General features: G+C 41.8%; 5 protein-coding genes across 6 annotated transcripts; 3 read left to right on the forward strand and 2 right to left on the reverse strand.

Moving 5' to 3' along the window:
* Nucleotides 1-325: 325 nt before the first annotated feature.
* On the forward strand, nucleotides 326-4,456 carry cnr1 (cannabinoid receptor 1). The gene is made up of 2 exons (XM_080490293.1): nucleotides 326-626; nucleotides 1,334-4,456. The coding sequence occupies exon 2, from the start codon at nucleotides 1,379-1,381 to the stop codon at nucleotides 2,786-2,788; it is 1,410 nt and encodes a 469-aa protein (XP_080346419.1). The 5' UTR covers nucleotides 326-626; nucleotides 1,334-1,378; the 3' UTR covers nucleotides 2,789-4,456.
* Nucleotides 4,457-6,548: 2,092 nt separating this feature from the next.
* Nucleotides 6,549-9,075, forward strand: akirin2 (akirin 2). Its single transcript, XM_080491381.1, has 5 exons — nucleotides 6,549-7,051; nucleotides 7,452-7,583; nucleotides 8,188-8,334; nucleotides 8,424-8,495; nucleotides 8,686-9,075. The coding sequence occupies exons 1-5, from the start codon at nucleotides 6,880-6,882 to the stop codon at nucleotides 8,694-8,696; spliced, it is 534 nt and encodes a 177-aa protein (XP_080347507.1). The 5' UTR covers nucleotides 6,549-6,879; the 3' UTR covers nucleotides 8,697-9,075.
* An 887-nt stretch (nucleotides 9,076-9,962) lies between these two features.
* rars2 (arginyl-tRNA synthetase 2, mitochondrial) lies at nucleotides 9,963-18,770 on the forward strand. Its single transcript, XM_080490447.1, has 20 exons — nucleotides 9,963-10,110; nucleotides 10,252-10,325; nucleotides 10,399-10,501; nucleotides 11,817-11,900; nucleotides 11,979-12,079; nucleotides 12,165-12,220; nucleotides 12,720-12,803; nucleotides 12,888-12,964; nucleotides 13,058-13,216; nucleotides 13,316-13,422; nucleotides 13,713-13,808; nucleotides 13,898-13,958; nucleotides 14,807-14,883; nucleotides 15,721-15,845; nucleotides 16,017-16,084; nucleotides 16,184-16,293; nucleotides 17,157-17,252; nucleotides 17,356-17,430; nucleotides 17,549-17,612; nucleotides 18,496-18,770. The coding sequence occupies exons 1-20, from the start codon at nucleotides 10,075-10,077 to the stop codon at nucleotides 18,580-18,582; spliced, it is 1,740 nt and encodes a 579-aa protein (XP_080346573.1). The 5' UTR covers nucleotides 9,963-10,074; the 3' UTR covers nucleotides 18,583-18,770.
* slc35a1 (solute carrier family 35 member A1) lies at nucleotides 18,148-24,542 on the reverse strand. Its single transcript, XM_080490448.1, has 8 exons — nucleotides 24,353-24,542; nucleotides 24,015-24,195; nucleotides 22,862-23,021; nucleotides 21,745-21,897; nucleotides 21,534-21,600; nucleotides 21,069-21,245; nucleotides 20,842-20,976; nucleotides 18,148-19,550 (listed from the first exon to the last, which is right to left on the reverse strand). Exons 1-8 carry the CDS (start codon nucleotides 24,360-24,362, stop codon nucleotides 19,417-19,419), a joined length of 1,017 nt encoding a protein of 338 aa, XP_080346574.1. The 5' UTR covers nucleotides 24,363-24,542; the 3' UTR covers nucleotides 18,148-19,416.
* A 454-nt stretch (nucleotides 24,543-24,996) lies between these two features.
* Nucleotides 24,997-27,512, reverse strand: LOC308126720 (protein yippee-like 5). Of its 2 annotated transcripts, none has more exons than XM_080491296.1 (3): nucleotides 27,286-27,502; nucleotides 26,290-26,452; nucleotides 24,997-25,879 (listed from the first exon to the last, which is right to left on the reverse strand). In XM_080491296.1, the coding sequence occupies exons 2-3, from the start codon at nucleotides 26,428-26,430 to the stop codon at nucleotides 25,658-25,660; spliced, it is 363 nt and encodes a 120-aa protein (XP_080347422.1). In that variant the 5' UTR covers nucleotides 26,431-26,452; nucleotides 27,286-27,502; the 3' UTR covers nucleotides 24,997-25,657. The 2 variants fall into 2 exon arrangements, with proteins under 2 accessions (XP_080347422.1, XP_080347421.1); XM_080491295.1 differs by having other exon boundaries at nucleotides 24,999-25,879; nucleotides 27,279-27,512.
* Between the last annotated feature and the right edge of the window lie 234 nt (nucleotides 27,513-27,746).

The following is a 27,746-nucleotide window of genomic DNA, read 5'->3' on the forward strand; positions in this document are numbered from 1 at the left end:
GCCAGCTCTGATAAGAGAACGTCCACTCTTTCTTGCACAATGTTCGTGACCACTTTATGAATTAGGAAGATGAAACTGGTCTTTGTCTGTAGTCATACGCTTTGACAATGCTGGTTCTTTGTCCAAGCGCATTCTGAACAAAAAAAAAAAAAGGGAGCCATGGGGATCCAAATCAAATCCTTTTTCATAAGCCTCCACCATCGTTTCCCTTGGTCTCATGCGCCGCACTTGACGGCTTCATGGGTTGGGCAGATGAAGCCGTATGGAGACACGTGACAGGGCTTGTAGAAGCGACGCTTCATAAGTGTGAAGACACAGAGAAAAAGACTGGAGAGACGCTGAAGGCGGCGGCAGCAGCAGCAACCTGTATCCACAGAGCTGGAGCGCACCCGGAGAGGGCGAGAAGACACTTGTGCAGACTGATCCGGCGGGGCAAAAAAACTTATTTAGACAAATAATTTTGGAAAACAAACTTATGACAAAGCTGACGAATTGTTCCACGGGCTTTCAAGTTGGTTTTCATCTCTTTTTATATAAGATCTGAATTGGTTGGATGATGCGCTTCTGACTTGGATTAACGCGCGACGATAAAGGACGATTCTGCGCACTTTGGAAAATTATGTAAGGTAAAGAAAAATGATCTACGTGTTCTTTATTTAAATGCTTTTATCCAGGTTTAGGTATGTACTTTAAATGGTCCATGCTGTTTATATCATATTATGTCTGTTTTATTCTTTTCTATTTTACTTGTATTTATTCAGCAGACAAATCATAAATTGAGGTTTCTTCATTGTTGTCCAGACTTTCTCAACAAACGAAATGTTATATTAACGGTTTAAATTCGCCATATAGCAAAACAAAAGACATGTATTTCATTATTTTACATTCGTTTAGTCTTACATAAAATTTGACTGAGAGCATTTGAGTATATTTAGACAATTGCCTCAAATACAAATTAAGGCGTTTTCTTTTGTTTTGCATTTAAACGATTCTAGAAAAGGCAATGCTCAAAAAAGAGTTTGTTGATATATTGTTTATGGTGTATATTGCAATTAATTATTGTGAGCGGGCTTCTGAAGCCCAGCTGTGGTTTATGCACAACTATAGAACTCAGATAAATTCGTGAAAAACACATCTGATCTGTGCAAACCACCAAGGAGGAAGTATCTGCAGTGACATATTTAAATTATGTGTTGATATTTTATAATAATAGAAAGTGTTCATAATCAAAATTATATAAATTATTGTGAAATTATAAATAATTATATACTGTTTGCAATCATATTTTTTTTCCTCTAAAATATGTCTAAAAATGTTTATTGTCAATTTGTAGGTTGTCCGGGCATCTTAGACTGCAGTATTACACCGAGACGCAGCCATGAAGTCTGTGCTGGATGGTGTGGCGGACACCACCTTCCGGACTATCACATCTGGCTTACAGTATCTGGGCTCCAACGATGCTAACTATGACGACCCCATGAATAATGTAGACTTCAAGGGCAGCTTCTCTATGCAGAAGCCCCTGTCTGCCTTCCGCAGCAACTCTTTCCCGGATAAAGTACCTGCAGACGAGGAGCTCATCCTCAAGGGCATTCCCTTCTTCCCCACCAATGCCACAGACTTGTTTGGAAACAGGAGCACAATCAGAGATGAGACTAACACTATACAATGTGGGGAGAACTTTATGGACATGGAGTGTTTCATGATCCTGACTCCCAGCCAGCAGCTGGCTGTGGCTGTGATGTCGCTGACTCTGGGCACCTTCACGGTGCTGGAGAACCTGGTAGTGCTCTGTGTCATCCTGCAGTCACGCAGCCTCCGCTGCCGGCCGTCCTATCACTTCATTGGCAGTCTGGCTGTGGCAGACCTGCTGGGCAGTGTCATTTTTGTCTACAGCTTTTTGGACTTCCATGTTTTCCACAGGAAAGACAGTCCCAATGTTTTTCTGTTCAAGTTGGGTGGAGTCACAGCGTCGTTCACAGCATCAGTTGGGAGCCTTTTTCTCACTGCTATTGACCGCTACATCTCCATTCATCGGCCACTAGCCTACAGGCGCATAGTGACTCGGACAAAGGCTGTCATAGCCTTTTGTATGATGTGGACAATCTCCATTGTCATTGCAGTGCTACCTCTGCTGGGCTGGAACTGTAAACGTCTCAATTCTGTTTGCTCAGATATATTCCCGCTCATTGACGAGAACTATCTGTTGTTTTGGATCGGGGTAACCAGCGTGCTGGTTCTTTTCATTATCTACGCCTACATATATATCCTGTGGAAAGCACACCACCATGCTGTGCGCATGCTGAGCCGCGCCTCCCAGAAGAGCCTCGTTGTGTATTCAGCAGATGGGACTAAAGTGCAGACCACACGCCCTGAGCAGGCCCGTATGGACATCCGTCTGGCTAAGACCCTGGTGCTTATCCTGGTGGTACTAGTCATCTGCTGGGGCCCAGTGCTCGCCATCATGGTGTACGACCTCTTCTGGAGGATGGACGATGACATCAAGACAGTATTTGCATTCTGCAGCATGCTCTGCCTGCTCAACTCCACCGTCAACCCCATCATCTACGCCTTGAGGAGCAAAGACTTGCGGCATGCCTTCCTCAGCTCCTGCCATGCCTGCAGGGGCAGTGCCCAGCAGTTGGACAATAGCCTGGAGTCAGACTGCCAGAATAGAAATGCCAACATCTCTGCCAACAGGGCTGCAGAAAGCTGCGTGAAGACCACTGTGAAAATAGCCAAAGTTACAATGTCTGTGTCAACTGAAACTTCTGCAGAAGCTGTCTAATTGGCTGTCAGGGGAAGTAAAAAAATAAAAAATAACAGTGTAAATGTCATCCTCCCCAAACAATCCCATTTCTCACAAAAAAAAAAAAAAAAAAAGCAGAAGTTAGGTATTCAAAACAAAGTGTTGACTCACACGCTCACATCAATGCTTTAGTGGTCACATACCTTTAGTTTGTGTATGAGCACATGGTGTGCCGAAGTGCCAAATGGTAATGCAAGATCATAGGAAGGACTCACAACCGGAGAGGATTGTCAAAGACTATAATAAGTCTGCTGTTTACCATAGACTCCATGGTATCCAATTAGTGAAGGCATATTATATTTTTGTACTGTGAATTCAGGTTTTGAAAACAATATTTCTTCATTTACGGGATAAGGGGCTACTGACATTTTTAAATAGAGTTGTTTTACTGTGTCATTTAGACCTTAACATGTGTCTTGCACCATTAATATAATAAGTCCTTGCGCCTTGACTTTCTACAGGCTTCATGTACATGTTGCATACGAACATTTCTATAAGCAGATAGAACATTAAGTTGAAGTGACTCTGATTGTTCTGGGTTTTTTTTTAAGAGCCATTAAACACGCCACTTTTGTACTTCTTCTGACAACACTCAGTGAGTGGCAAAATGTGTAAAGAGTTTTTTTGAGAAATGAGAGGTGGTTCCTGCTCAAAGAAAAAAGAAAAACATTATCACCGTGACAAAAGAACCTCTAATTAGTTAGAGGTCAACAATAAATAGATTCACAGCTTGAGTTTGTGAAATTTGAAATGGCATTTTCTGTGGCAGTGATTGTCCCTGATGTTCATTTCTTTACTCGCTGGCTGTTACACCTTCAGTAATGTGTCTTTGTTCAAATGTATACCTAACAACTGTACAGTGTTTTCTTGCAAAATAAAATTGTTCGGAATGACTCACTCAGCTATACAGCCAAGACAACAATGAACAACAACAACAAGGATGACAACAACAACAACAAGTTTTTTGAATTTGGATGCAGTGTGCTGGTCACTACTGCGAGAACCTGAAGGGGGTTTCTGACTATAGCTGCTTTCAACAAATGTATGATTTTATTGGCCTTGTATGTGTGTGATACCTTGTGATTTGGTGATATATTTCCAACCCCAAGCCTTTTGATCATTGCTGTGATTTGTTTTAGTGCTACTGTTGCAGCAGGGCATCATTGGGTTTAAACAAAAATAAACCAATGCACAGGGCGAGTGAAGTCGTTTTCGCGTAACTTTGAAGAAAAAAAAAAAAGTCTGCTGTTAATTTTACTTATCAAAACAAAGAAGCAAATGTCTTTTCATTCGCTGGTTCCTTGGATGGGGGTTTGTGTGTATGCATTATGTTTTGCATTGACAACTGACGTTGCAAAAGAAGTTGAGAAGATGCAATGTTTCTAATAGATAATGTAGTACTTAGAAACCTCACAGCACAATTGTTCTGTAGACATTTATCTTGATGTAAAATTATCCGGACAGCTGTTTATCAGTACGCTTTGCTGACTCTTGTATTATTGAGTATTGAAGATCAAAATGTCAACTGTCAAGTGGCTTCTGTACATTGGTGGCATAATGAGGAACCTATGACTTAAAAATCACAAGCAGTCAAGTGTTTTTAGTATTGCTGTTTTCAAACTTTTGAATAAAGTTGCAGCTGGTGGTAATTTGTCCTGAAGTCCTTTGATTGATTAACCGACTCCCTGATATATAAACATCATGACACATCTTCGATTCATCCACTGAAGAAGATCTCTGAGTCCAGGCGAGGCCCTGAGCTGATGGCAGGTCAGAATCAACAGTGGTGCCTGAGCGCCCCCTTGTGGACAAACAGGCACTGTCAACAACTGCAGTGAAGAAGCGTGAATTTAAAAAAAAATATATATATATATTTTTTCCATTTAAAAACACCGTGGTTACGTCTGACAGCCATGGAAGTGACAAATTACAAATAAACGGCTGCCAAAGCATCTTCTGACGTCAACATCTGCTGTGGTCCTTTTTATCTCTTGGCTTACAGAAGAGGAAAATGGCAACATCTGTTCACACAGATGTCAACAGGATTTTGCTAATTTACCAACAAGATGCTTCAATCTCGTGAAAGCCATAAGCCTGGTGTACTTTATGTTTGCAGGGCTGCAGCCACAGTTGAATGCAAACTCTCAAATTAAAAATCTGGACTCTGACAGTTGAATCTGCTTGTGTAGATTGGTTTAAATGATCAGTGTTCAATTAAAGATGTCACTTGTAAGCTGCTTATGCTGTTGATGAAACTCAACTAGCATCTGAAAGACATCACAGTGAGTCTGAGAAAATTATCCCATCCACCGATCTTTGATACCACTCGATTCACTTCAGGGTTACTATGTGCTGCAGCTGATTCCTGTTATGGGGAAGGCGGGCTTCACCCTGGACTGTTTGCCAGTCTATCAATGGGCAAACAGAGAGTCACACACGCTTGCATGTTACAAAGCACATGTCAGAGTCAATATCTGGCCTCAAACACGTGTTTTGTGATTATGGGAGGAAACCAAAGTTCCTGAAAAAAACCTCGACATGAGAAGTCGATGCAAAGTCCAACCATGTTCACACTGGGGATCACTTTACTGTGAGGCAAGAGACCTACTACGGCACCCAGAGGTGAACACAATTGTTTAATTTTGCCAACAGAAAATGCCAGAAAAAGAAATGGGCAATGTCAATTAATCATTGTTTAATAACTAATCTATCTTCTCCATGACAGCTTTTCAAAATTTGAGATTACATAAAAAAGGTACAGTTCGTCCACATTCATTTAAAATGATAAAAAATAAATAGCTAATAAAAATAAACAAGAGCAATAATGTCATTCAATATGTGTCATGCTTGTAGGGCTCCTTAAATGCTGTTTGCTCCAGTCTGTCCAATCTTGTAAATCCAGCAAAAAGTCTATCCTCAGTCCAACAATTAACATGGGGTTGAACAATAAATATTAAGAAAACAAATCTAAAGAGCATGACTGAAGACAAATATGGTACAATGACTCACTACAGCACTATCTTAAACAAATGTTTAATGAATTAAGCACCTTTGTGTCCTTTCAAAGTTACAGATACACACCACTAAGTTACTTAGCTGCTTTTGCAACTCCAGTACATCCTCTTTTACAATTCACAATAAAAATGTTGGCAAGGGTAACGGAGGAAGTGATTGCTGTGATGGGAAATGTCTGTAAACCTATAGAGCAAAGGAACATTTTAATGAATCACACATTTCCTTCACTTCCTGTCGTTAGAAACATCGTTTCCCAGGAAAGTCTTGATATGTTGTTAAGTTGTTGACTCCTTATTTCTCCCTTTCATCTTCAACGTGGGAGCCTTATAAATTCACAAACAAAAATGTGCTCCATACGCTCAAATGCTGGCTTTTTTTTACCACTGTGGACACATTTTAACATATTTGGATGCATACATTAAACATAATAATAATAATAATAATAATAATAATAATAATAATAATAATAATAATAATAATAATAATAATAATAATAATAATATTATTATTATTATCATTATTATTATTATTTTTGGATCACTTAAAGATAAAATATTGATTGAAAGTAAAACTTTACTGACCGGGAATTTTGTAAGCAAACAAAAACACATTTGAAAAAAAAACATTTTCTGGATTTTTGGGAAATGTAGTATTTATTTGTGCTTGAAACACTGTACATGTCGATGATTTAAAACTACAAATCCCGGCATGCAGGTGTTTTCTCGCACATGCGCAATCTGAATCGTAATCGAGGGGAATAGAAAGGGGTCATAGGAGTGGGAGCCGGCGTTAATGCCGTTAAATCTTTAATCATCTGCCTTTAATCTAAGCTTTCACAGCTTCAGCTCATCAAAATAGCTTGACAATATATTAGCTAACGTGGAAGTCGGAAGATTTGTTTACAAAAGGCAAAGATAAACGGGTAAAGTGTGTATTTGTTCGCAGCCCGGTATCGACTGAGCTAACGGTAGTTAGCATTATTAGCACGACATACCGGGGCCCAGTCTTCAGTTTTACAGTGACTTTTTGAAATTTTCCGGACACTTTGAAGCGGGATGGCTTGTGGGGCTACTCTGAAAAGGACTCTGGATTTTGATCCGTTAATGAGCCAGGCTTCGCCCAAAAGGCGGAGGTGCGCCCCGGTTATGTCTCCGGTGTCTTCGCCGCAGAAGTATCTGCGTATGGAGCCGTCGCCTTTCGGGGAAGTGTCGTCCAGACTCACCGCGGGTACGAAAATACGGCCTCTTTCCTTCGCTATCCTTGTAATCTCACTTCTGGCATGCGCTAGATGATCCATAACTATCGATTTTTTTTGTCCTGCGTGTCGCCTTGTAATTGTTATGCATGTTGCTAGCTACACCTGGCTAACTTCAGAACTTTACATCTTTCAAGGTTTGTTTGTTTCTGAGGAAAGTATTTTAAAGATGAGTTGGTGACTTTCAAGTATTGCCTAACAATTTGAATCGACATTTGGTTTTTCTGTTTCATTTGGTGTCTTCTAGGTTCCAGTGTGAAGTAGAACAAAGCTCAATATGATAAATTTGCCCATCAGGAGATTGTATGTTCATGATGCCCGTTCGATTTGCGAGAACGTCTTTCTTATCCAAGATCTGAATGTGTCTTTCAGAGCAAATCCTCCACAACATCAAGCAGGAGTACAAGCGTCTGAAGCGACGACACCTGGACAGTGCTCTCCAGCAGGGGGACGGCTGCTGTCCTCTGGACCTGAACAACATCCCCGGTGCATCGGCCCTCCCTGGTATGACAGGAAGCTGCTACTCAAATCTCACTTTGGTCGTTGGTAAACATTGTAACCGTACCCAAAGGAGCCGTGCTTGGCAACCATGAGTTCTTAAACTTGAGTCCTGCCCCGGTTGAGTTGATGCATTAATCCTAAAATACCTCAAATAAGTCTGGTCACCAAAACGTTAAAGAATAGTGGATTAGAAGCGATGCGCTGGCTTTTATCGTGGAGCCCCACTGAATCAGTCATGCAGCCTGACACGCCAAAGAAACATGTTCGCTCGAGGGAATCCGCCACAGAAATGTTGTACAAAGAAAAATGAGTCCCTTTGAGGTTAGATCATGAAAAATAGAGCAGACTAGAGCGAGCGCCTCAGAAACGGCACTGCTTGTCTGCATTCAGTCAACTGTAAAGTCAAAGGTGAGGAGTCTGATTACAATAATGATGCCAAACACTGCGTGGAAGTCACCTTGTTTCCTCTCTGTGAACATGTTCTGTATCACAGCCCTGTTGGGCAGCGGTGTCAGTGTTGGCTTGTTGTAAGGCTGGACTAACTGTCACTGATTCGCCCGTGTTCCTATATCTAGTAATAATGATGCAACCTGAACTCTCCCAACAGGTACGTCTTCAGGCGCCTCTCCCGTCAGGAGAGAACAGCCCTTATTCTCCCTCAGACAGGTCGGGATGATCTGTGAGAGACTACTGAAAGAGCGAGAGGACAAAGTTCGCGAGGAGTACGACGAGATCCTGACCACAAAGCTTGCAGGTATGTCGTAATATTAGTTTACCCATAACAATGATTCACATTTGAGTTACCTAAACTGGGTGCTTATAAACGCTTTGTCTCGTTTTCAGAGCAATATGATGCGTTCGTCAAGTTCACGCACGACCAGCTGATGCGAAGGTTTGGAGAGCAGCCTGCCAGCTGTGAGTATATTCTTGCTGCGTTTTCAATGTTGCAGCTCTTGTGTGTGCAGTAGACACGTCATCCTTCTCCAAACGGTTTCCAGCAGAATGTTCTCGTGTAAACAGAACCCTTCAGCAATAAAGTCCACTTGGCCTCATTATCTCTGAATGTGTTGATCCACATTATTCAGTCCTTTGTTTCCCTCCACAGATGTTTCCTGAGTGTCAGCGTCTGGTTTCTGCGAGCTCCTGCGGGGCCTCGGTGGGTCCAGTTGGACGTCTCCCCCCCGCTGTGCCATATTGCCTCTCTGTGGACTCACTGCCTCAGGCATGGACATCAGGAGGGCTTCCTCTTGCCGCCATGCCCCAGACTCTCTGCCACTCCCAGTGGTGTCTTCACTGCCGTGTTGATATGTTTGGCTCTGTTCCGATGCCTTTGTAAAAGGCAGGCTGTCGCCACACTTTGGTTTCTGGTTCTACTTGATTTTTATTTTTATTTTTGTCATTCTGAGTTATTTCACACAGAGAGGGGTTTAACTACAGCTTTTTATCAAAGCATTTAAAAAAAAAAAAAAAAGGGATGAGGAGCAGAACGGAGGCAGCTTTGTGATTGGACTACAGTAACAGCAGAAGTCTTGGCTTTTTTTTTTTCCTTTTTAGACATTGTTAAAACATTGTATACACTGTATTTTATTTTTAGTTTTGTTCATTGTTCCAGAATTTTATGATAATCTGCTGTCGGTATCAAAACAAGCTTTGATTTGAGAAAAACAGAAGAAATAAAGTTTTTTTCCCATAAATGTTTGGTTTAATATTTGAAATGTGCCATTTTGAGACCTCTCCAACTTTTAAAGCCACGGTGGTTTTAATTTTGCAAATTCAAGTGGACGTTAACAACGGTGAGTTCTCACAGTATCCACTTAACATCACAAGAATGTCAAAAAGCCAAATGACTTGATGAATAAAAATGCACTAAATTAATACAACGTTATAAAAATACTCCATGAGGAGCCAATTGAAGGGTTTAGGGATATTACCTGCTGCTCTCAACATTTCATTGTTCGTATAAATAGATACAGTACAAAAATCTCAATTTACACACTTCATTCAGGTTAAAATAATTTGTAAATACAAAATTGGACAATGGGTGTGTGGAAATATATTAAATAATTGTCAAAACTGATATATGGATTGACAAAACACATAATTGAAAAATTATAAACCCAAGTTAAAAATTTTAAAGTAGAAATATTAATCAGACTTTAAAAGCTAACAACACATCAGTTGGAACAGATTCATCTTTACAATAATGTCCGTTATAGCCACTTATCTTTGCCATTGACAGTCATACTATGTAAAATATTGCAACATTGATGATCCTAATATAAATACTGTTTTTATTCGTTCGCTAACTTCGGGAGCAGCGGAGAAACAAATCGAACGCTCCTTTTCTGAGCGATGACGTTTTGGACAGCGGAGTTTGTGATTGGACGAGCCGGCAGGAGGCGGGGACATGAATGAGGAAGTGCCGTTGCAGCGTCAATGTGAACTAATGGATAGATTTCTCTGTTTGTCCACTCAAAGTTGATGTTTGAAAAACATGGCTTGCTTCTTCAGGAGAAGAATAGCAGAGAAGGTAACGAGCGGGGAAGCCCAGAAAAGAATACAATGCAGTGCTGAATGCTAACAGACTGTGACCCTGGAGTCAGTGAAAACAACATGCATGTCAGTGTGAGCAGCTGCACTCCTCACCATGTGGTGTGTTTTTATTTTGTAGCTGGGCAGGACTCTACAGCAGTCTGAGGATGTCTTTATACCAGCTCTGACAGCAATCCCAGTTCTGAAGAAACAGTTAAGTGCCGCTTCTCAAGGCGTTTCCAGCTGATTTTGTCCTCCAAAGCTCACTGACCCTTTTGCTCCTCAGGCAGTCTGCAGACTTCAGACTGGCAGTTGGCCCTTTACGAAGCTGTGGCATTTTACCTTCCACTGGAGACATCCAGCTGCAGACAGAACACCTGGCGGCTCAGGTGAGAAGTACAAACACACACAGTCTCCAGAAAGGACTACTGTTTACACAAACCCAGACATGGAATATCCCGTGTGTGTGTGTGTGTGTGTGTGTGTGGGTGTGTGTGTGTGTGTGTGTGTGTGTGTGTGTGTGTGTGTGTGTGTGTGTGTGTGTGTGTGTGTGTGTGTGTGTGTGCGTGCGTGTGTGTGTGTGTGTGTGTGTGTGTGTGTGTGTGCGTGCGTGCGTGCGCGCGCGCAGTCCAGTCTTATCGTTCAGATCACAGGAGAAGTGAGGCAGAGCGTGCAGGCAGGATGGGGTGGAGACAAGTGTCAGGGCCGAAACGGAAGGTTTACAAGACAGTAGTGACATCTGCTATGATGCTTGGTTTGGAGGCAGTGCCACAAGGAGAGGAGGCTCAGCTGGAGATGAAGCTGTCAGGGAGTTGGACTAAAGGAAGATTTTAGAGAAGGTTCTCTGGATATAGTGAAGGATGGACAACTCCATGCTTAATGTAGTAGTGGTCCTCTTTAACCTCAGGCAGGGTAAGGTGGAGGTGGGTGATCTGCTGTGGCCGTTAGTGAAGGGGTAGCCAAACAGGTTGTCTGTGTGTAAAGAGTGTTCTTTTCTGTTGTTTGAATGGAGACAGCCCAGGGGAGTGGTTGTTTTTTGTTGATCTATGTTTTTCTCTTTCAGCAAAAAGTAAAAACAAAACTCAAGCTCCTCTCCTATGACAACAAAACTGACATTCAGTACAATCAACAAATTAAACAAACTTCTCAAGTTAAAACTAAATGCTCTGTCAATTTCGGCTTAGAGACAAAGCAGCTTGTATTAGAAAGGCCACAGGAATGCATACAGAAGAAGTTCAGGCTGATAAATAGGAACAGTTTGTGGGGCACCTACTAAAATACTTAGAAATATTAGCATTTTAATGGAATACTTCTGTTGGAAAGCGTAAAGATGATAAAATAAAAAAAAACATATTCCACAATTTAAAGCTTCAGATGGGACACACTTCATGCTAGATGTCATTCAAAGGTTATATAATTGTGTTTCCACTCACTCAGGAGCTACAGATCCTACATACACAGCACAGGAGAGAGACAAAGTCAGAATGTAGTTCAGTAACTAAGTTCTTTATATTACCTGCAGAGGCAAAAGCATATCATGTACTAACATTTAAAAAAAAGTAAGGCTGCAACAAGGATTAGTGAAGATCAATAAAAATCAATTATTAAAAGTGAGCGTTTTGTCTTTCTGCTCTGTTCCACTGCTGTTGTATATTTGTGGCTCGGTAACATCAGAAACGTTATATTTCACTTCACATTGTCCAGCTGAAGCAGGACGGTGTGGTGGAGGACGTCTCCGCTGCATCTGGAATGATCCACTTCAAAGTGAACCGTACGCTTCTTGCTGAGGTACGTCACAAAGACGGAAACCAACACCCGACCCTTTCACTGTGATCACAGTGTTTCTGCTCTCCCTCTCACTTCCAGAAAATATTGGAGCCATTTAAAGATGGAGACGGTGACAATTTTGGCTTGGATAGTGAACTTTTAAATTGTTTCCCAAGAGGAACAACATTAGTGGAGTATAGGTGGGTCTTTTCACAAGTATTTTCTTCTTTGACGTCGCTTGTAACTCCTGTGATTGATGACGGTCGATGTGTCTTTGCGTTGCAGCTCACCAAATATCGCCAAGAAATTCCACGCTGGACATTTACGCTCCACAATTATTGGTAAGTCTAGGTAGAAATTTGGTTAAATAGTATCTGACACCACAGTGCCTATACTGAAATGCATTATCCACATGTGCCAGATATATAGTTAATGCTTACAAATCAAGATTACTTTAGTAGATATTTAGATGCTCTATTACAACACATACAAGTTGCAAGCTGAATAAAATTACATTGAAATGCGTTGCAGCTGTCCTTATTGTTAATTACATAATGCTTAGCGTTGTACCCAAATTCTGTACAAAACCTAAATATGTTATTGTATTTATTCTTTCTGAGTAAAATCAATATATAGTTACATGTCCTTAACCTAAAAATTGTGTTTATGTCCCCAATCATAAATCAATACATCAGTATGAACGCACTGACATTAATGTAAATAAGGAAAATCCATTAAATGCGATGTGATGGAGGATCAGTTTTCAACTCTTGGTTATTTACACCCTGAGTTTAAATTGTGAGTCAAATCAAAACAACAAAATTGTAACTACTCTTCCAGGTAACTTTATTGCGAATCTGAAGGAATCACTGGGGAACAAAGTCATCCGGATGAATTACCTGGGGGACTGGGGAATGCAGTTCGGTGAGGAGGCTGAACAGAAAATGTGAATTGTGTCTTTTTTACTGCCTTTTGTTGATAAAATGAGTACCATTCCCTGGATTTCAGGCTTGCTGGGGGCCGGGTTTGGTCAGTTCGGATGTGCTGAAAAGTTGAAACAAAACCCCCTGCAACATTTGTTCGAGGTGAGTGTGAACATGTTTGGAAATGTGGTCGCACACGGCCTCGCCGCATCCGTGTGGCGTTTGTATTCGGTGTTTCCTTTTTCACTCCTGCAGGTTTACGTCCGAGTGAACAAGGAGGCGGAGCACAACGAGGACGTGGACCGAGCTGCCAGAGACTTCTTCAGGCAGCTGGAGCAGCACGAGAGCGAGGCGGTGTCTCTATGGCGACGGTTCAGAGAGATCACCGTGAACGAGTATCGGCGTGTTTATGAGGTGAAATCCCCTCGCGCCGCACGACTAATCTAAAGTTGGTGTTAAGACTTTGTCCACCAGACGAGACGACCAATGGGGCTCATCTGCAATCTTTTCCAGCGGTTAGGCGTCGGCTTTGACGTTTACTGCGGGGAGTCCTTTCACCAACGTGGAGCCCACGAGGTGGTGCAGCAGCTGCAGAGTCGAGGCCTGCTGAAGACCTCCGAGTACGTGTGTGTTGATACGTCTGCAGATTTCAAACCAAACAAATTGTCCAAAGCACATTTACAACTGAAGATGTTGACCATATTGTAATGAGATGAGCGTGAAACTTGACTGACGATCACTTCAAACCCATATCGATGAATTCACAGGTCATAAACCTGGAATTTGTACTTTTAAGCTTTAGATTCCTCCTATGATAGTTTTAGCATTGACCAGTGACACTCAGTAACTATCTGAGCTCACATGTACTTGACTTAATACGTTTGTTTTTATTTTTTTCTTGTCTCTGCAGGAAGGGGACTGGTGTTGTGGATCTTTCACCTCAGGGAGACATGAGCAGCGTCAGTACGCTGCTCCGCAGTGACGGCACCTCGTTGTACATCACCAGGTCAGCATGAGCAGCCGATCACGTCGCGACGTGTTAGACTGTGTGGAGAGCGCAACTGTTGGGAACAGCTTTTACTTTGTGTGTTGCAGAGACATCGCGGCAGCCATCGACCGAAAAGAAAAGTACCACTTTGACGAGATGATTTATGTGGTGAGAACACGCAAGCTCCATAGTTAGCGGTGAACGTGTCCACACTGGTGGTTTGTTTAATACATTTTTTTACTGTGGTCACAAAAACAAGCAGAACATCTAATTTAATGATGGAGCTTTGTTTATCTTTTACTGGATGACTTAATTGACTCATTCAAAAGTCAAAAATGTGTCTCCTCATTGATGAGAAACTAAAAACCAGAATCAGACAAACAGAACATGAAGATTTACTTCCTCACAGTAAACACTAAAAACAACCTTTCACGTTTTGTTTTTTTAATTAAATCATATTATTATGACCGCACAGTGTGTGGTGGATGAACTAAATATCCAGAATCCTAAAGGAAGCACATCTGTTTTGACCATATAAAGCACTTTGGGCTGCATGTTAATGTATAAATATAAATAAAATATAGGTCTGATTAATAAATGCTTGAGGTCTGATGAACCAGTCATATTCTCTAAATCGTGGCTCAAGTCATTGATTAGATATTGTTTGAATCATTTACATGACTAAATCATCTTTATTTCTTATATTTGGTTTCACGCTCAGGATTACCCTTTAAACTATATTGACAACTTGTCAGCGTTCCAGAAAAGAATAATCTTTACCTGCTGCAGAAATAAGCTGGCTGCAGGTTGTGACTAACAACTTCATATCCAACCACAAAGAATGTGTGGCTGTGTCCTTGAGAAAAGCTGATTCCTGTCTGCGGTTGGTTTCTTATTTTAGTCTCAGGTGTCCGGTTTGTGGCAGGGAAACCAGTTATCCAAGCTTTACAGCTGTGCAAAGGTGACGGGCCACTTTGTTAAATTCCTTTCATGTCTTCATGCTTTGCTTTTTCCAGACAGACAAAAGTCAAGAAAAGCACTTCCACCAGTTGTTCCAGATTTTGCTCACGATGGGACATTCTTGGGTGAAAAGGTACCTGAAACACCTGAAATGGCCACATTTGAGAGCCTCTGGGCGCCACACAGCTACAGATTGTCAAGGAGGAGTCAATGGAAGCCGATAAATGTTGGTTCATAGACGCCTTCTGTCAATTAAAGGGTTTAATTTGTACCAGTGTGTAGGAGCTGGAGACAGAATAGGAAATCATATTTTCGTGTACATGTTGTTAAACAGGTTAATTGTGTTTGAGTGGTATAAGAAGTAAGCAGATTGTGTTTGATTCATTCTTTGTTTTCTGTATCAATGTTACTGTCAGACTGCTGGTTCATTAAATTTTTTTTGCATTTTTAAAGTTGCCTCATTTGGACGGAGCATGAATTTGTGGGATGAACAGAGCCGAGATTGTGGAGTGCACTCATTAAGAATTTTGTCCAATCCACTCAAGGTTGGATGATTGAAGTGTGAAACGCCTCCTCGTGGATACTTGTCTGGTCACCCACATACTCTGCAGCTCTTCCCACAAATGCATTTCAATGGGAAATAAGTATTCTTTAGAAATAATGTAACAAAGTTTAGCGGAAAACGAAAGCCTAAATAAATTTTACGTTTACTTTTTATAAATTTACAGAGACAAATAAGTACAATTTCAACATTATTCAACTTTTAACGATGCCACCTTTGTGTCAAATACTGTGAAATGTTGAAAAAAAATTGTCTTCTATTGACATATTTTTATTTGTAGACGTTTACCTCCACAATATGCTAAATACAGCTGTTACCTCCATTAAAAAGTGGATTTTAATTCCACCTTCCACTCTAATGATGTTTGTTACGGGTGTAATGTTCAGCGGCGTTCCTTCCCGGATGTAGGTGTCGACATGTGCCCTTCGGTCTGGTCAGAGGCATGAAGACCCGGACGGGTGAGGTGGTGTTTCTGGAGGACGTGCTGGATGAAGCTCGGGCCCGGATGCTGCACAACATGAGCCAGACCAACAGTAAGGCCCGTCAATATTCAACAACAGCAAGCGGTGCTGCTGCAGTGTTTGCTGTGGTAAAAGGTCATTCCACTTAAAAAACAAAAAAGAAGAAACCGTGGCTCGCATTAGGGGGGATGAAAACACTTTTATGGGGAAGAACGTGAACTTTGTGTTTGTTTCGTTTCACAGCGACAAAAGAAATGGAGCATCCAGCGGACACGGCGGAGAAAGTAGGAATGAGTGCACTCCTAGTCCAGGTGAGCGATCGCAGAGTGCAACAGGTTCAAGTCACTTCTACATTTCTTTGTAAATTGTCCTAAGTTGTTGGGTTTTTTTTTAAACAATTTTTTTTTAAGGACTTTAAAGGCCCACTGCTGTCTGACTACAAGTTTGACTGGGACCGGATGCTGCAGGCTCAGGGCGACACCGGCGTCTTCCTGCAGTACACACACGCTCGACTCTGCAGGTACCGTGGAGAGATCTCAGGAATTCTCCTTCAGATGGTTTAAGTGTGCGAGTCTTTGAAAAAAGTCACCTATTTGGTCACATATGAGTAAAAGTCATTATTGCCTCAGTTTGTGTCATTTTAGTCAGAAAGCTGGTTTGCATCTACTGGAGTTTGGGACACAATCTCACCACTTTTAACTATATAAAATGTATAAAAGTGTTTTATCAACAGAAGCACCGGGATTCAAACCAGTGAACTTGCAGATACTGATTCACTGTCCAAACCTCTAAACCGCCACATCGCATGTCAGATATGTTTTGAGATACACAAATAAGAGAAATCAAAAAAAGGTTGAAATATTTCACTTTATTTCTAATACATCCAGAAAATCTGTGCAAATCATTTTTTTAAATAAAGTTTTATTTTTGGAAATGTACCTGGGACTGAAGGACTGAATTTAGAGGTAGTTCAAGAATTCTGGTTTTCTTCCCGATACATTAAGATATACCATGACCAAAACTACTCACAATCTTCAGACTTTTACATAAAATAGGTTATTATAGCTTAATTCTCTACTTAAGCTGAAGTACTTATACTTGTGTAAAGACCTGGTGAGACTGGTAGAAGTAGACCCGAGTTTATAATTTTACCCATGATTATGTAGGTGGAGTTTAATTTAAAATCGTGTGCGATCAACACTCGGTGAAGCAAATTCAAGCTTTACAGAATATTAAAGTTTTTAAAGTGACACAGGAAGCTCACGTTTGCTTATTCACATTCAGGGTTCGAGTTACTCATACAAAACCCCCAAAAATATCCTTTGATGCGTCGATTGTTTGGTTTTTGTGTGTGTGAGTGTGTGATGTCCTTCCTTGCTCCAGCTTAATACGAAGGAGCGAAGGTGTGGAAGGAGCCACCTTCGATCCGTCCCTCCTCCCTGAGCAGACGGGTGTTTTCATCCTCCAGCACCTTCTTCGGTGAGCAAACAGCTCCTGGGCGCCTTCAAATATTGCCAGAGAGGACGGCGTGAATACACATTGTGTCAGTGTTTACGTTTCACCGGAGCGCCTCTGTTTGCAGTTATGACGAGATCCTGTGTCATTCAGCTCAGGACCTGCAGCCCAGACACCTGGTGAACTTTTCACTGAAGCTATGGTGAGGAACAGGATGTTGGCCCTCAAGGGCCGGTCCACTGCCGCTCAGTGTTTGTATTCCTTAAAGTGATGTAGTCGGGTTCCCCGTTGCCTTCTTGTAATCGCCGTTTGTCTCCCAGCCACCTGGTCGCCTCGGCACACAGGGAGCTGCCGGTGAAGGGAAGCCCGCAGAATGTGGCACAGGTAGAAACCAACACACTTCTGTAAAATCAACACATGAATCCCAACCGCCATCTAAAAATGGGAAATGAGCTATAAAAGCGTTGTCAGTCTATGTGGAGACTTGAACATTTTCTGTGACGCGTCTGCATTGTGTCAACAGCGACAAAAGAGAAGCGTTTCTTAGTCTAGATTACCGTAGATTAGACGTCCAGACAAGGACGCAGTCCAAATTACAAATATGAACCGAACGACATAGAAATTGAAAGTTGAAGACTCACTAAGTAGAAACACTTTGATTTGCACATTACTACAACTATGAAATCAAACATTCAGCTTTCATATAGTTTCAGTTTGAAGAGTAACAGGTGATTATTTTCACTCTGGTTTCTGCAAAAGACTGAAAAAAAAAAAAAATAGCATCCGCTTCAATACAGAGATTATTTCTTATTCCAAGTTTCTATTATTACAAACTAATCCATCAGGGCTGTGTATGTATATGGCGGGGCGTGACGTTACTGATTATAGTGCCAATAAATAGCTGGGAACACTTTACAGCTGCGAGTTACAGGCTTTTATTCTGGTCTTTTGATATCTTTATTACATTCAGTGCATACAGTTGTCACAAAAAAAAAAGTTGGTCAATATTGTTTCTGGCTTGCTGCTTCTTCCTGTTGTCATTGGATGTACTCTATACAGGTTTTGCGTTTCAAAAGAAACACGGCGTCGACTTGCAATCTGTTTTTCTGGAGAGCAACTCAAAGCAAACTTATAGTCACTTGTTGAGGCTGCAGAAGTTAATGATTGGCCGGAGATGAATGCTCACAGATATCAGCTGGCTCAAACAACAAAGGTTTAACATTAGAAAAAAAAAAAAAAAAAAAGGTCTTGTTTCTCTTGTTAACAGGCGAGGTTACGGCTGTTCGCCGCGGCGCGCTCCGTCCTGGCTCATGCCATGAGGATCCTTGGCATCTCGCCGGTGGATAGAATGTGACACTCGGATTCAAAGTCTGCAAGTTTGAGGAGTGTTGTGGAGAATTTGAACTGTAAATAAAATGGTTGAAAATGAAGACTGCAAGCAGTTTACTGCGACATGAAACGGCTCCTTATCACATCGTTGCGTCCAGTTTTATTAAAGGCTTTCAAATATTTTTCAAAAACAAGGCAACACAAAAGTGATACAAAAAAAATAATAATATGACAAGACACGAGTGAGAGATGATATAAACCAAACCACCATTGCAGTCTGTCGTCATTCAGTACATTAACATCCATCCATCCACTTTCTCCCTCTTTTCTGTTTCCGGGTGGCGGAGGTGGCAGTCTGAGCACCGTCACCCAGGTCACATTGCACCGATTAAAATCTTTTCCTGCGGGTGGTGAGCCCACGGGGAAGGTGGCGTCCGGCATGGGACACGAACCCACTACCTGGAGATTGTGAGTCTCACGCTCTACTAAAACACTCACATTGCACAATTTGAAATCGAATAATTATCAATTGGCGGAAATATTGCTCCGATAAGCGAGTTGTGATATTTCTCGACGTTCAGCAGCCTGTTGTGACGTTTAAAAATCGAAGCGTCGAGCCAAAAACATGGAACATTTCATCAAATTCACAGTACTGTCACCAGTCCCACGTGGGTGGAGGGAGGTCGGAGCAGACCTACATCAACTGGAAACGGGCGTCGTCTGTGTGGCGAACTGGACACGCAGCCAAACTGTCTGCAGCAGTGACCTGTCGCTCATCCCCTCTGGTCTCCACAACAGAAAACAGGACCATGAGCCGATCCCCCCCACCCCCACCCCGGACTCTGCTGCAACCAGCTGCTCACACTGTGATCAGTTTCTGTCTGGCCTCCTTGTCCGCCTCCTGTCGGCCCACTTTGGACGTGTCCAGCTTTGGAAGTCCGTACAGGTAGATGGAAATGCACACGAGGATCGCGCCAGAGGCAAATGTGATCGCTGCACAAGATGGAAGGAGACAGAAAGATTATAGGTTAACGTTGTACAACAAGAAGGTGGGAAAATAAAGCTATCCTGCCTCCGGTGAGCGGCCTAAGGTTCAAAGTGCATTTAATGGCTGAATTAACATTTCAGAGTTACATCTATACCCAACAAGACATAAAACTGTTGATTTAGCAACAAGTTGGCCAACAAGAGAGATTCTGATGTTTTCGTTCGATGACCTCATTCGACACTGAAAGAACATGAACTCAGGGGAGTGGCAGACACGACGTGCCGGGCCCAAACTGACAGCCCAGTGTTCATTCACTATTCTTGTTGTTTTAAGGGTGGAGATTACAATCTGAAAGGTAGGTGGCTCATAAAATGGACACATGTGACAAACTGTTATGAATAGTTGAAGCTGCGCAGGACACCTGCTCAAATAGCAACATTAGCTTTACTATTAATGAGGTAAGACCAAGTACAAAAGGTGCAGAGGACCGAGAGCAGCCATTACAGCAGCTCAGAAACAATCCAGGGGGAAGCTGGATGGTTTCTACTCCACAGCCGAGTCCAGGCAGACGTGACGAGCTCTGCAGCGCATCACCGACTACGAGACCACTTCAGTCTTTATCGACTCCTCTTACAGGCTGCTGGGTGACCTCAACTCTTCTTACGCCTGCTTTGACACCACCAGTCACTCAGGGAGAAGCACGCACCACCCAAACCCCTTACTGGCAGGCCCCGGTGTGTCAGGACTGGCAGCAGGACCTCAGCCAGCAATTTTGCTCTAATTACGCCTGTTTTATTTGTACATAAACTCTTCCTTCATAATTTAATTACTTCTCGTTTACACACTGAACATAGTTTAGAAAAAATTGCACTGCTCTTTTCAGACATACTATTTTAATGTTGGTACTCTGGGCAGCGGAAAGAGAATTTCATTGTGCAGGGATGAGATGAGTCGAGGCTCTTGACAGGAAATGACATTATTCTCTTCTCATAACTATAATAATAAGTGGCACACGTTCATGTGTCTTTACTAAAGAGCTGCCCTCAGGGAGCGCTCCACATAACAATTAAAGAAGATCTGGTTAGTACAGACATGCTTTCACACTCTGAGACCTTTAACTGTATCGTGCTGTATGCAGTTTGTCTGTGTTGGAGGAAATCATATAAGCAGAAGATCAGCTGGACACAAAGAAAATGTGGGAACGTGCAAACTCCACACAAAAAGACCCTCAGGCCCAGACGAACAGGGAACATTCTCACTGTAGCTCAAGAGGGGAAAAAAAACCAACAAACTTACTTATCTTCAGTCCAAACAACAATACGGACGCCACCGTGGAGAGAACGATGGCAGCAGCAGCAGAGAAGCCCTTCATGATGTTGTCTGTGTACTTGACTACTACTGACGTGTACAGACCACCAACGCTGGCCAGGACTGGACACACAGAGAGCAAAATCAGCCACACACACACACACACACACACATCAAGTGAGCATTACCGAATCCTCAGGTGGAGTCATACTTACACACGACAAAGCACACCCAGCCGGTATACCCGTAGAAGAAGCCTTTCTCCAGGATCTCTTCTCCATCGGTCACATAAACACCGATGACGGTGACCACGATGCCCGACAGGTACATCTGGATGTTTCTCACCCACAGAGACGTGTCGGAGCTTTTCAACACTTTCTCAAAGTAGACGCCTCAACCACAAAGTGGAAACATCAGTTAGATGCCAAGAGGTTTCCGCAGATAGTCTTTTTTAGTACGTATAGAAAGTTACGAGAAATGTATTATCCACAATGTGAAAATATGTTGTGAAAACAATTAAATGCTGCAGCAAAACACTGAACTCAAGTGAATTGATGAACTTCAGCTCACAGCAGGCTTCAGAACGTTATCATGTGTGGAGTTAAAAGCAGCAGCCGGGGATCTGATAGTTACAACACAACTTTTACAACTTCTTTTCAAGGGTCTAGTGCCAACTGTACCTGCAAATCCAGAGCAAAGGACCGCTATAGCGACGGCAATAAAGCCAATAAAGGGATTCTGCTCAATCTGTGGAAAACAATATAACTCTATATGAGCCACAGGACCGAATTGTACGAAAGGTCACGCAGTCGTAAAACACTGAATTCAAAATAGTGACACGGAGAAAAGTCTACTGTGTGACAATGAGGCATTAACTCTTTGTGCGCCCACCTGAACCTTAGTGACCTCGGCAGGCCTCCACTGGACGAGTATAACACCTGCGCAGAGCATGAAGACGGAGAACCACTGCAGCCGACTGAGCGAGCGGTTCAGCATGAAGACTGTGCACAGGGCCGTGCAGGGGATCTTCAACTGATAGGTCACCTGAACAGGAATTCAAACAAACAAACAAAAAAAAAACCCACCAAGTTATACAACAGAAACAAATCATACTGGCGTGGCACTTGTGTGTGTAATGATATCCGTGAGCTTGTAATTGCACCGTATAGTCGTGTTATTCTTTGTGATGACAATGAATGTAAACGGCAGGAAATTATAGAACCTGCAAGTTTAAAGTGAAAGCAAATAAAAGCCAATTTAAGAATAATGAGAGAGTATCAAGATCAGCTTGTAACAATCCACCTGGGCCAAAGGCCAAACCTGTAACTGTGTGACATTTACATTCTAGGTAAGCGCACGCACACAAAACCATACGAGTAGTCTTTTGAAATTTTTGATTGCTCCCAGATCATTTTTACATCTGTGATCTATGATAATGATAAACTAAAACATGTACATATTTTAAAGCTGTAAGTTTTACATTTCAGCTTGACACGTCAACCTAAATAATACATTCACAGTCTGAAACATTGCATCAAAGGAAGAATGAAAGCAACTGATATTTGTAAACTTTAAATCAATGCAACGTAAATTACACATACATAAGGCATAAATACTTTGTTGTTCACAGCAAATTGTCTATTCATTCAACTTCTACAGCCTCTTTTCCCAGAGGAAGGTTGGGAAAGGGAGAGGAACAATGAACAGGTGTAGTACAATTAATTAGACATTACAAATAATTAACTTAAAATGCATTTAAATGTTTAAAACCGGAAATGAACAAGAGTGAAAGCGGGTTACTCAGGAAAGACTGAAACCTATCATTATTTGGTTCCAGGTTCTCCAGTGAGGACAAAGGAAAGCTTCTGTGTTCGGGTGAATCAAAACATTTTTTCAGCTGCTCACTGTGCTTGTTAAGAGTCATTAAATTCCCAGCACACCCCTGACTGTGAGCGAAGTGTGGCTCTATGTTGACCTGACCACCAGTTCAAACACATTCAGGTCCTACCTGATAAACTGCTGCGTCGAGGTTGCTCAAAGCAACAAACGCCATGTTATTCTGGACGGCGTACACCAGCGACGGCACGCTCAGCTTCAGCAGCTCTTTAGGGCTGAAGATGATCTGTTCCAGGATTGTGCTTCTGAGTCGGCTGAAGCTTCCCATCTCCCTGAGAAAGAAGACACAAACAAAGAAATACTGACATCAAACATGCTTCAATCCAACCTGTGGAAGTTACTGGTATACTGCTTGTTCTACAACAGGTTTCCAATGCAGTAAACCAGAAAGTCGCTCTGAAAAAGAGTCAAGACAACTTTTGTCTTGTTATCCCTGACAAAAGATTCCCACATGCTCACAGTTACTCATCAAAACCCCGTCGTCCTCCCACAGGTCGCTTACCGAGCACCACCAATTCAGGTTTTTCAACAATCCAGTGGGTAAAAAGTGACTGGATGTCGGTCTGGTGAACAATACTTAATTGTGTGATCAGAAAACCACTAATTTAACTGTTTGGGTTCCGATTGTTTAAAACAACATTTAACATTAGACAAGCTTGATATTTTCCTAGTGTTTTTAATAAGTAGCTGTTGGTAAAAAAATGTAACCGGAATCAAGTCATACGAAGTAAGCCTGCTTCAAACATATCCTCCCACAGAGGACAATGACAAACAGCAGAGTCAAACCCATGAAAAGCAGTTGTGATCACAGCTTGAGCGTTTGTTTGGATTACAATTTTTCCACAGCTGGTTTGGCAGCCAAGTCTTGTTTTCTGGTCATCAGTCAAGTTACAAAACCAATACGAGAAGAGTATCACTATAAAAGGACAATAATTCGTATTTTCATTGGTAATACTTTCCTGATGGGGGCATTTTGATACGATGATGCAACCATGAGTTTAAGAGAAAGAAGTGGAGACTCACTGCAGCTGCATGCAATGTAAATTATCCAGTAACCAACAAGACGGGGGACAGATTTGCCTAGAGCTCTTGCAATACCTGTTTCTTGAAACAGCTTGTACTTTCTTGTAAAAAAAAATAGAGATAGGACTGTCACCTCTCAGTGGCTGCACAGACTTTATGTTTAGTCTCTTCAGCCAACATTTCTGAGCAAATGTCGGGCTAACCTTAATACAAGGAGGAAGTTATACATCTCAGGGACTTACTTTGTGAGCATCCCCAGACTGATGATCAACTTAGTGACCTCGGTGAGGAAAACAGCGGTGGTGGAGAAATACATTTCCCGTGTGGAGGTGGTCCGAGTGTACCGCAGAGCCACCGTGTAGGTAGCCGCTACCATGGTCATCACTGTCAGGCAGTACACCTTGAAGATCACGCTGACGTTTTCTGGAGAAAATAGAGGAATGCATTGTTTTCATCTCATCAGGCACACAAGACTCACGTCGTCCCGATTCATCCCAGTTTGGATTCGTCTTCGTCCCTGCGTTAACTTGAGCTAACGTTAGCTTTCCCAGCTAGCCTGACGTGAGGAATTAAAACTCACCGCCGGCCATGGTTGCTCTGCTTTGGGTCCGTCTGAGAGGCAGCGATGTCGGTCGTCCAGCTCACGTTACATGCCATGAAAATACGAACCGTATCGTCTACAAAAAGCGGAATGCTGCCCGACCTGCGGCGCATGGACTACACCGCCTGTTAGCTTTCTGTCGGCAATCATACAACTCCCATGATGCATCACCGTTGCTACGTCACCGAAGGGTGCGCCTCTTTTCAGCACCCCGGTATACCGCAGTGGAACTTCCACTCCCCAGTACAAAAATACTGTGGAATGTTATTCAAGTGGGAATGTGGAAAGTTTCTGAGCTCCAGAAGCTGATGTGACATCACATAGAATAGAATAGATGTGTTATTCCTAGAGAGAATTAGATCATTAAAATAGCACTGCTGACACTGTATCATTAGTGACTAATCATGGAAGCTTTTGACTTTTGTATATTATGGTTACGTTTACATCCAATAGCATTATTTTATTTGGGTAGGTAACCGTTCACTACTAAGTGAAATTCCACCATTTGTTTTTGTGTGAAACAAAAAAATGTGGAGATTTGATCAGTGAATCAGACTGCTGGAGCAGGCCTATTGCAACAGGAGTGTGATGAAACTTGGATTATGATTATTAAAAAACATATTGTGGAGAGACAGAGGTTTGGTCTCTTTATTGCTGTAAAACATGATTGGATCCTCTTGAATACATGTGAACTCTTAATAAGGTGAAACTGATCCCTGAAACAAAATAAATTTCTCTTATACCTACTTTGTACTTCAAAAGCCTATTTTCTTCTAGTTGTTTTATGTTGAGAAACTCTTTTGTAAACCTAAACTATCGTTCTTTTGAGAAATACAAAATATGCAGGGAAATCAAATGATAAAAATCTTTTTAGCAGATTCAAAACAGGTTTATTGTCATAACAATAGTAGTCGGCATCAACAATCTCAACCGGACCAGTCTTCTGTTAAGATTCACCATCTGAATCTGTCTCGTCTGTCAAAGCCTCTTGCATCAACAAATCATCTTCACTTCAGCTGCCAACAGCACACGCAACACCACAGCCTGTTGGACACATTTATAACTGCAGCAGATTTCAAATGAGCTGAAACACAACTGGATTTCAGGAGAAATTCCCAGTTATACTTTGGATATGACGTGAAAATATCCACTTCTTGCTTGAACTTTTCCCCAAAATCTGGCAAGGTAGATTTTTATTTTGCTGATATACGGGACTTTGTCCATGCAGGTCCATGCACTGGTGCTGGAGGAGAGGTTTTAGTGTGCTCAGACGGAGCACTGAACTCAGGAGGTGTCTGAGGGAACATGCTCGAAGCCTTCGCTCTCTCTCACCAGGGCCCGCTCCAGGATGACTCGGCCCTCCTTGTAGCGCTGACTTTCCTCAGTGGCGAACTCATACATCCAGCCCAGCTTACAGTTGCAGTTCTTGCAGCTGACATCCCTCACCATGTGTCTTCCTGTCAGCATGACTCTGTCCTGCACATCGCTGTGCTGCAGATTCACCACCTAGAGGTTAGACGTCACATGTTTATCACCAGCTGCAGGTAATGGCTTTAAACAGAGCTGTAAAACTGCCATAGATGCAAAATTAGCACTATTTGACTGATCCCGAACAAACAATATCTTAAAAATAGTTTTTGTTGGGAACTAATCAATCCCACAATAGTTCATCATTACTGTTGATTTTGTGCACAATAGTGATGCAGATTCAGCTTTATAGTACTACTTGAACAAATGAATTTGTCGATATGTAATTCCATCGATCCATCTCTTACATAGGGTTATGGGAGGCTATATATATTAGTATAATGTTAGTTTTGTTTGTGTAAAAATGGCAGAAGCACTTGGTTATTTGCATTTAGAAATGCTGCAGACGCAGGGCAAGTGAGAAACTGTCTCATGTGATGCGTGGGCACCTTGTTGAAGAGGAAAGCTCGGCCAGTGGCTCCAGTGAAGCGCGTGGAGATGAGCTCAGCCCGGTTGGTCAGGATGGTGTCACAGTTGGCACAAGAGAAGAGACGAGTCCCTCCAATGTGATCCAGAAAGATTTTGCCCATTTTATCCAACAGCAAGAAAAGCCTAGAGGAAAGAAAGCAGCAATGCTCATGAAGTTTCTCACAATTGTAATAGAGTATAGTAGTGAGTCATCGCTACTGAACAAATAGAAAACATTGCCTGGAAGACTTGACAGTGGGCAAAATCTTTTTACTACAAAATACTATGAGAGGAAATTGAACAAAATAATTGTGTTATAATTGTTCAAGACATTTTTCTATTGCAGTTCAATTGAGTTTATTGTTCCTTTAGTAAAATTAATAATTCTGTGATGTTTCTGATCCAACTATGATCCCTGATTATCTCTGGTAGTATAAAGCCACCACTAGTTCGTATTTGTAAAATCTGGAAATCCTTATAGTTCCAGTATTGTGGCTTGTACTACATGATGGCATGTAGAAAAAACATCCAGTCCTTAAATCTGGGCTTTAATAAAAAATTATTCATATTAACATTTTTGTATTATTTTAAAAAGAGATACATTCTCGACACTTAAAAGGAAAAATCTAGCCGTTTTGTTCTTTTTGTCATTGCCGATAATCAATTTTAAGTTACAAACAAGCTGTAACTAATTGTAATGTAAGCATTTGAAATGAAAGCAGCGAAATCAATCGATTCCCGACTTTACGAGCGTCACCTGAAGGCATCACCAGTAGGCCTGGCAGGTATGTCAACAACACGAACCCCTCACGCTTCTTACTCACAATAAACACGGAAAACTGCAACATTTGATTAAAAACAAAACCGAGCAAAAACATTTAATTTGCTCCGACTGAGACGTGATCGGAGGATGTTTAAAAGCCACGCCGAGTCACACAAACAATAGTTGATTAATGGCAACGGGACAAACCTCGCACCGTTTGCGGAGAAGACGTCAAAGAAACTGAAGTTTCGGACGTGAAAACACGCGAATTTCGTCCGATTCTCGACTCCCACAATATTTCCAAGTTCCGTCTGTTGTTATTGTCTCCACACAAAAGAGAGGAACCGTGGTAAAGTCAGCATTCGTCTCTGAAAAACACGGGAAACTAACTCGCCCCTAAGTGTATTACGGCCTGAGTCTCTACAGCAAGCAATACGGTATGAACGTAGCACGTGACGTCAGCACGTAAACTGAAACGTCACCTCAGCGTGAGTCATGAAACGCTTCCCCTCATGATTTAATCATTGATTACAATTTAAAGTAAAAAAAACAACAAAAAAACTAACAAATTAAGTGAGACACTATAGATACCCATGGATTTTATTCTTAACAGACTTTGGTTTTCACAATAGAATGACCAAATGGCTTAATTTATGCTGGTTTTGATGTATATTT

The sequence above is a fragment of the Lipophrys pholis genome (genome assembly GCF_963383615.2).
Source record: "Lipophrys pholis genome assembly, chromosome: 21".
In the NCBI taxonomy this organism is placed as follows: domain Eukaryota; kingdom Metazoa; phylum Chordata; class Actinopteri; order Blenniiformes; family Blenniidae; genus Lipophrys; species Lipophrys pholis.

Bases quoted from the DNA above. Each gene is read 5' to 3' on its own strand.
- cnr1 (XM_080490293.1), top strand. From the start codon at position 1,379: ATGAAGTCTGTGCTGGATGGTGTGGCGGACACCACCTTCCGGACTATC.
- akirin2 (XM_080491381.1), top strand. From the start codon at position 6,880: ATGGCTTGTGGGGCTACTCTGAAAAGGACTCTGGATTTTGATCCGTTA. The intron at 7,052-7,451 runs GTACGAAAATAC...TGTGTCTTTCAG, and splicing joins GTCGTCCAGACTCACCGCGG to AGCAAATCCTCCACAACATC. The intron at 8,335-8,423 runs GTATGTCGTAAT...TCTCGTTTTCAG, and splicing joins CCTGACCACAAAGCTTGCAG to AGCAATATGATGCGTTCGTC.
- rars2 (XM_080490447.1), top strand. From the start codon at position 10,075: ATGGCTTGCTTCTTCAGGAGAAGAATAGCAGAGAAG. The intron at 14,884-15,720 runs GTACCTGAAACA...TCCCGGATGTAG, and splicing joins GGACATTCTTGGGTGAAAAG to GTGTCGACATGTGCCCTTCG. The intron at 17,253-17,355 runs GTGAGCAAACAG...CTCTGTTTGCAG, and splicing joins ATCCTCCAGCACCTTCTTCG to TTATGACGAGATCCTGTGTC.
- slc35a1 (XM_080490448.1), bottom strand. The intron at 20,977-21,068 runs GTAAGTATGACT...CTGTGTGTCCAG, and splicing joins CTGGGTGTGCTTTGTCGTGT to TCCTGGCCAGCGTTGGTGGT. The intron at 19,551-20,841 runs GTAAGTTTGTTG...CATCTTGTGCAG, and splicing joins GTTGTTTGGACTGAAGATAA to CGATCACATTTGCCTCTGGC.
- LOC308126720 (XM_080491296.1), bottom strand. From the start codon at position 26,430: ATGGGCAAAATCTTTCTGGATCACATTGGAGGGACTCGTCTCTTCTCT. The intron at 25,880-26,289 runs GTGCCCACGCAT...TCTAACCTCTAG, and splicing joins GAGCTTTCCTCTTCAACAAG to GTGGTGAATCTGCAGCACAG.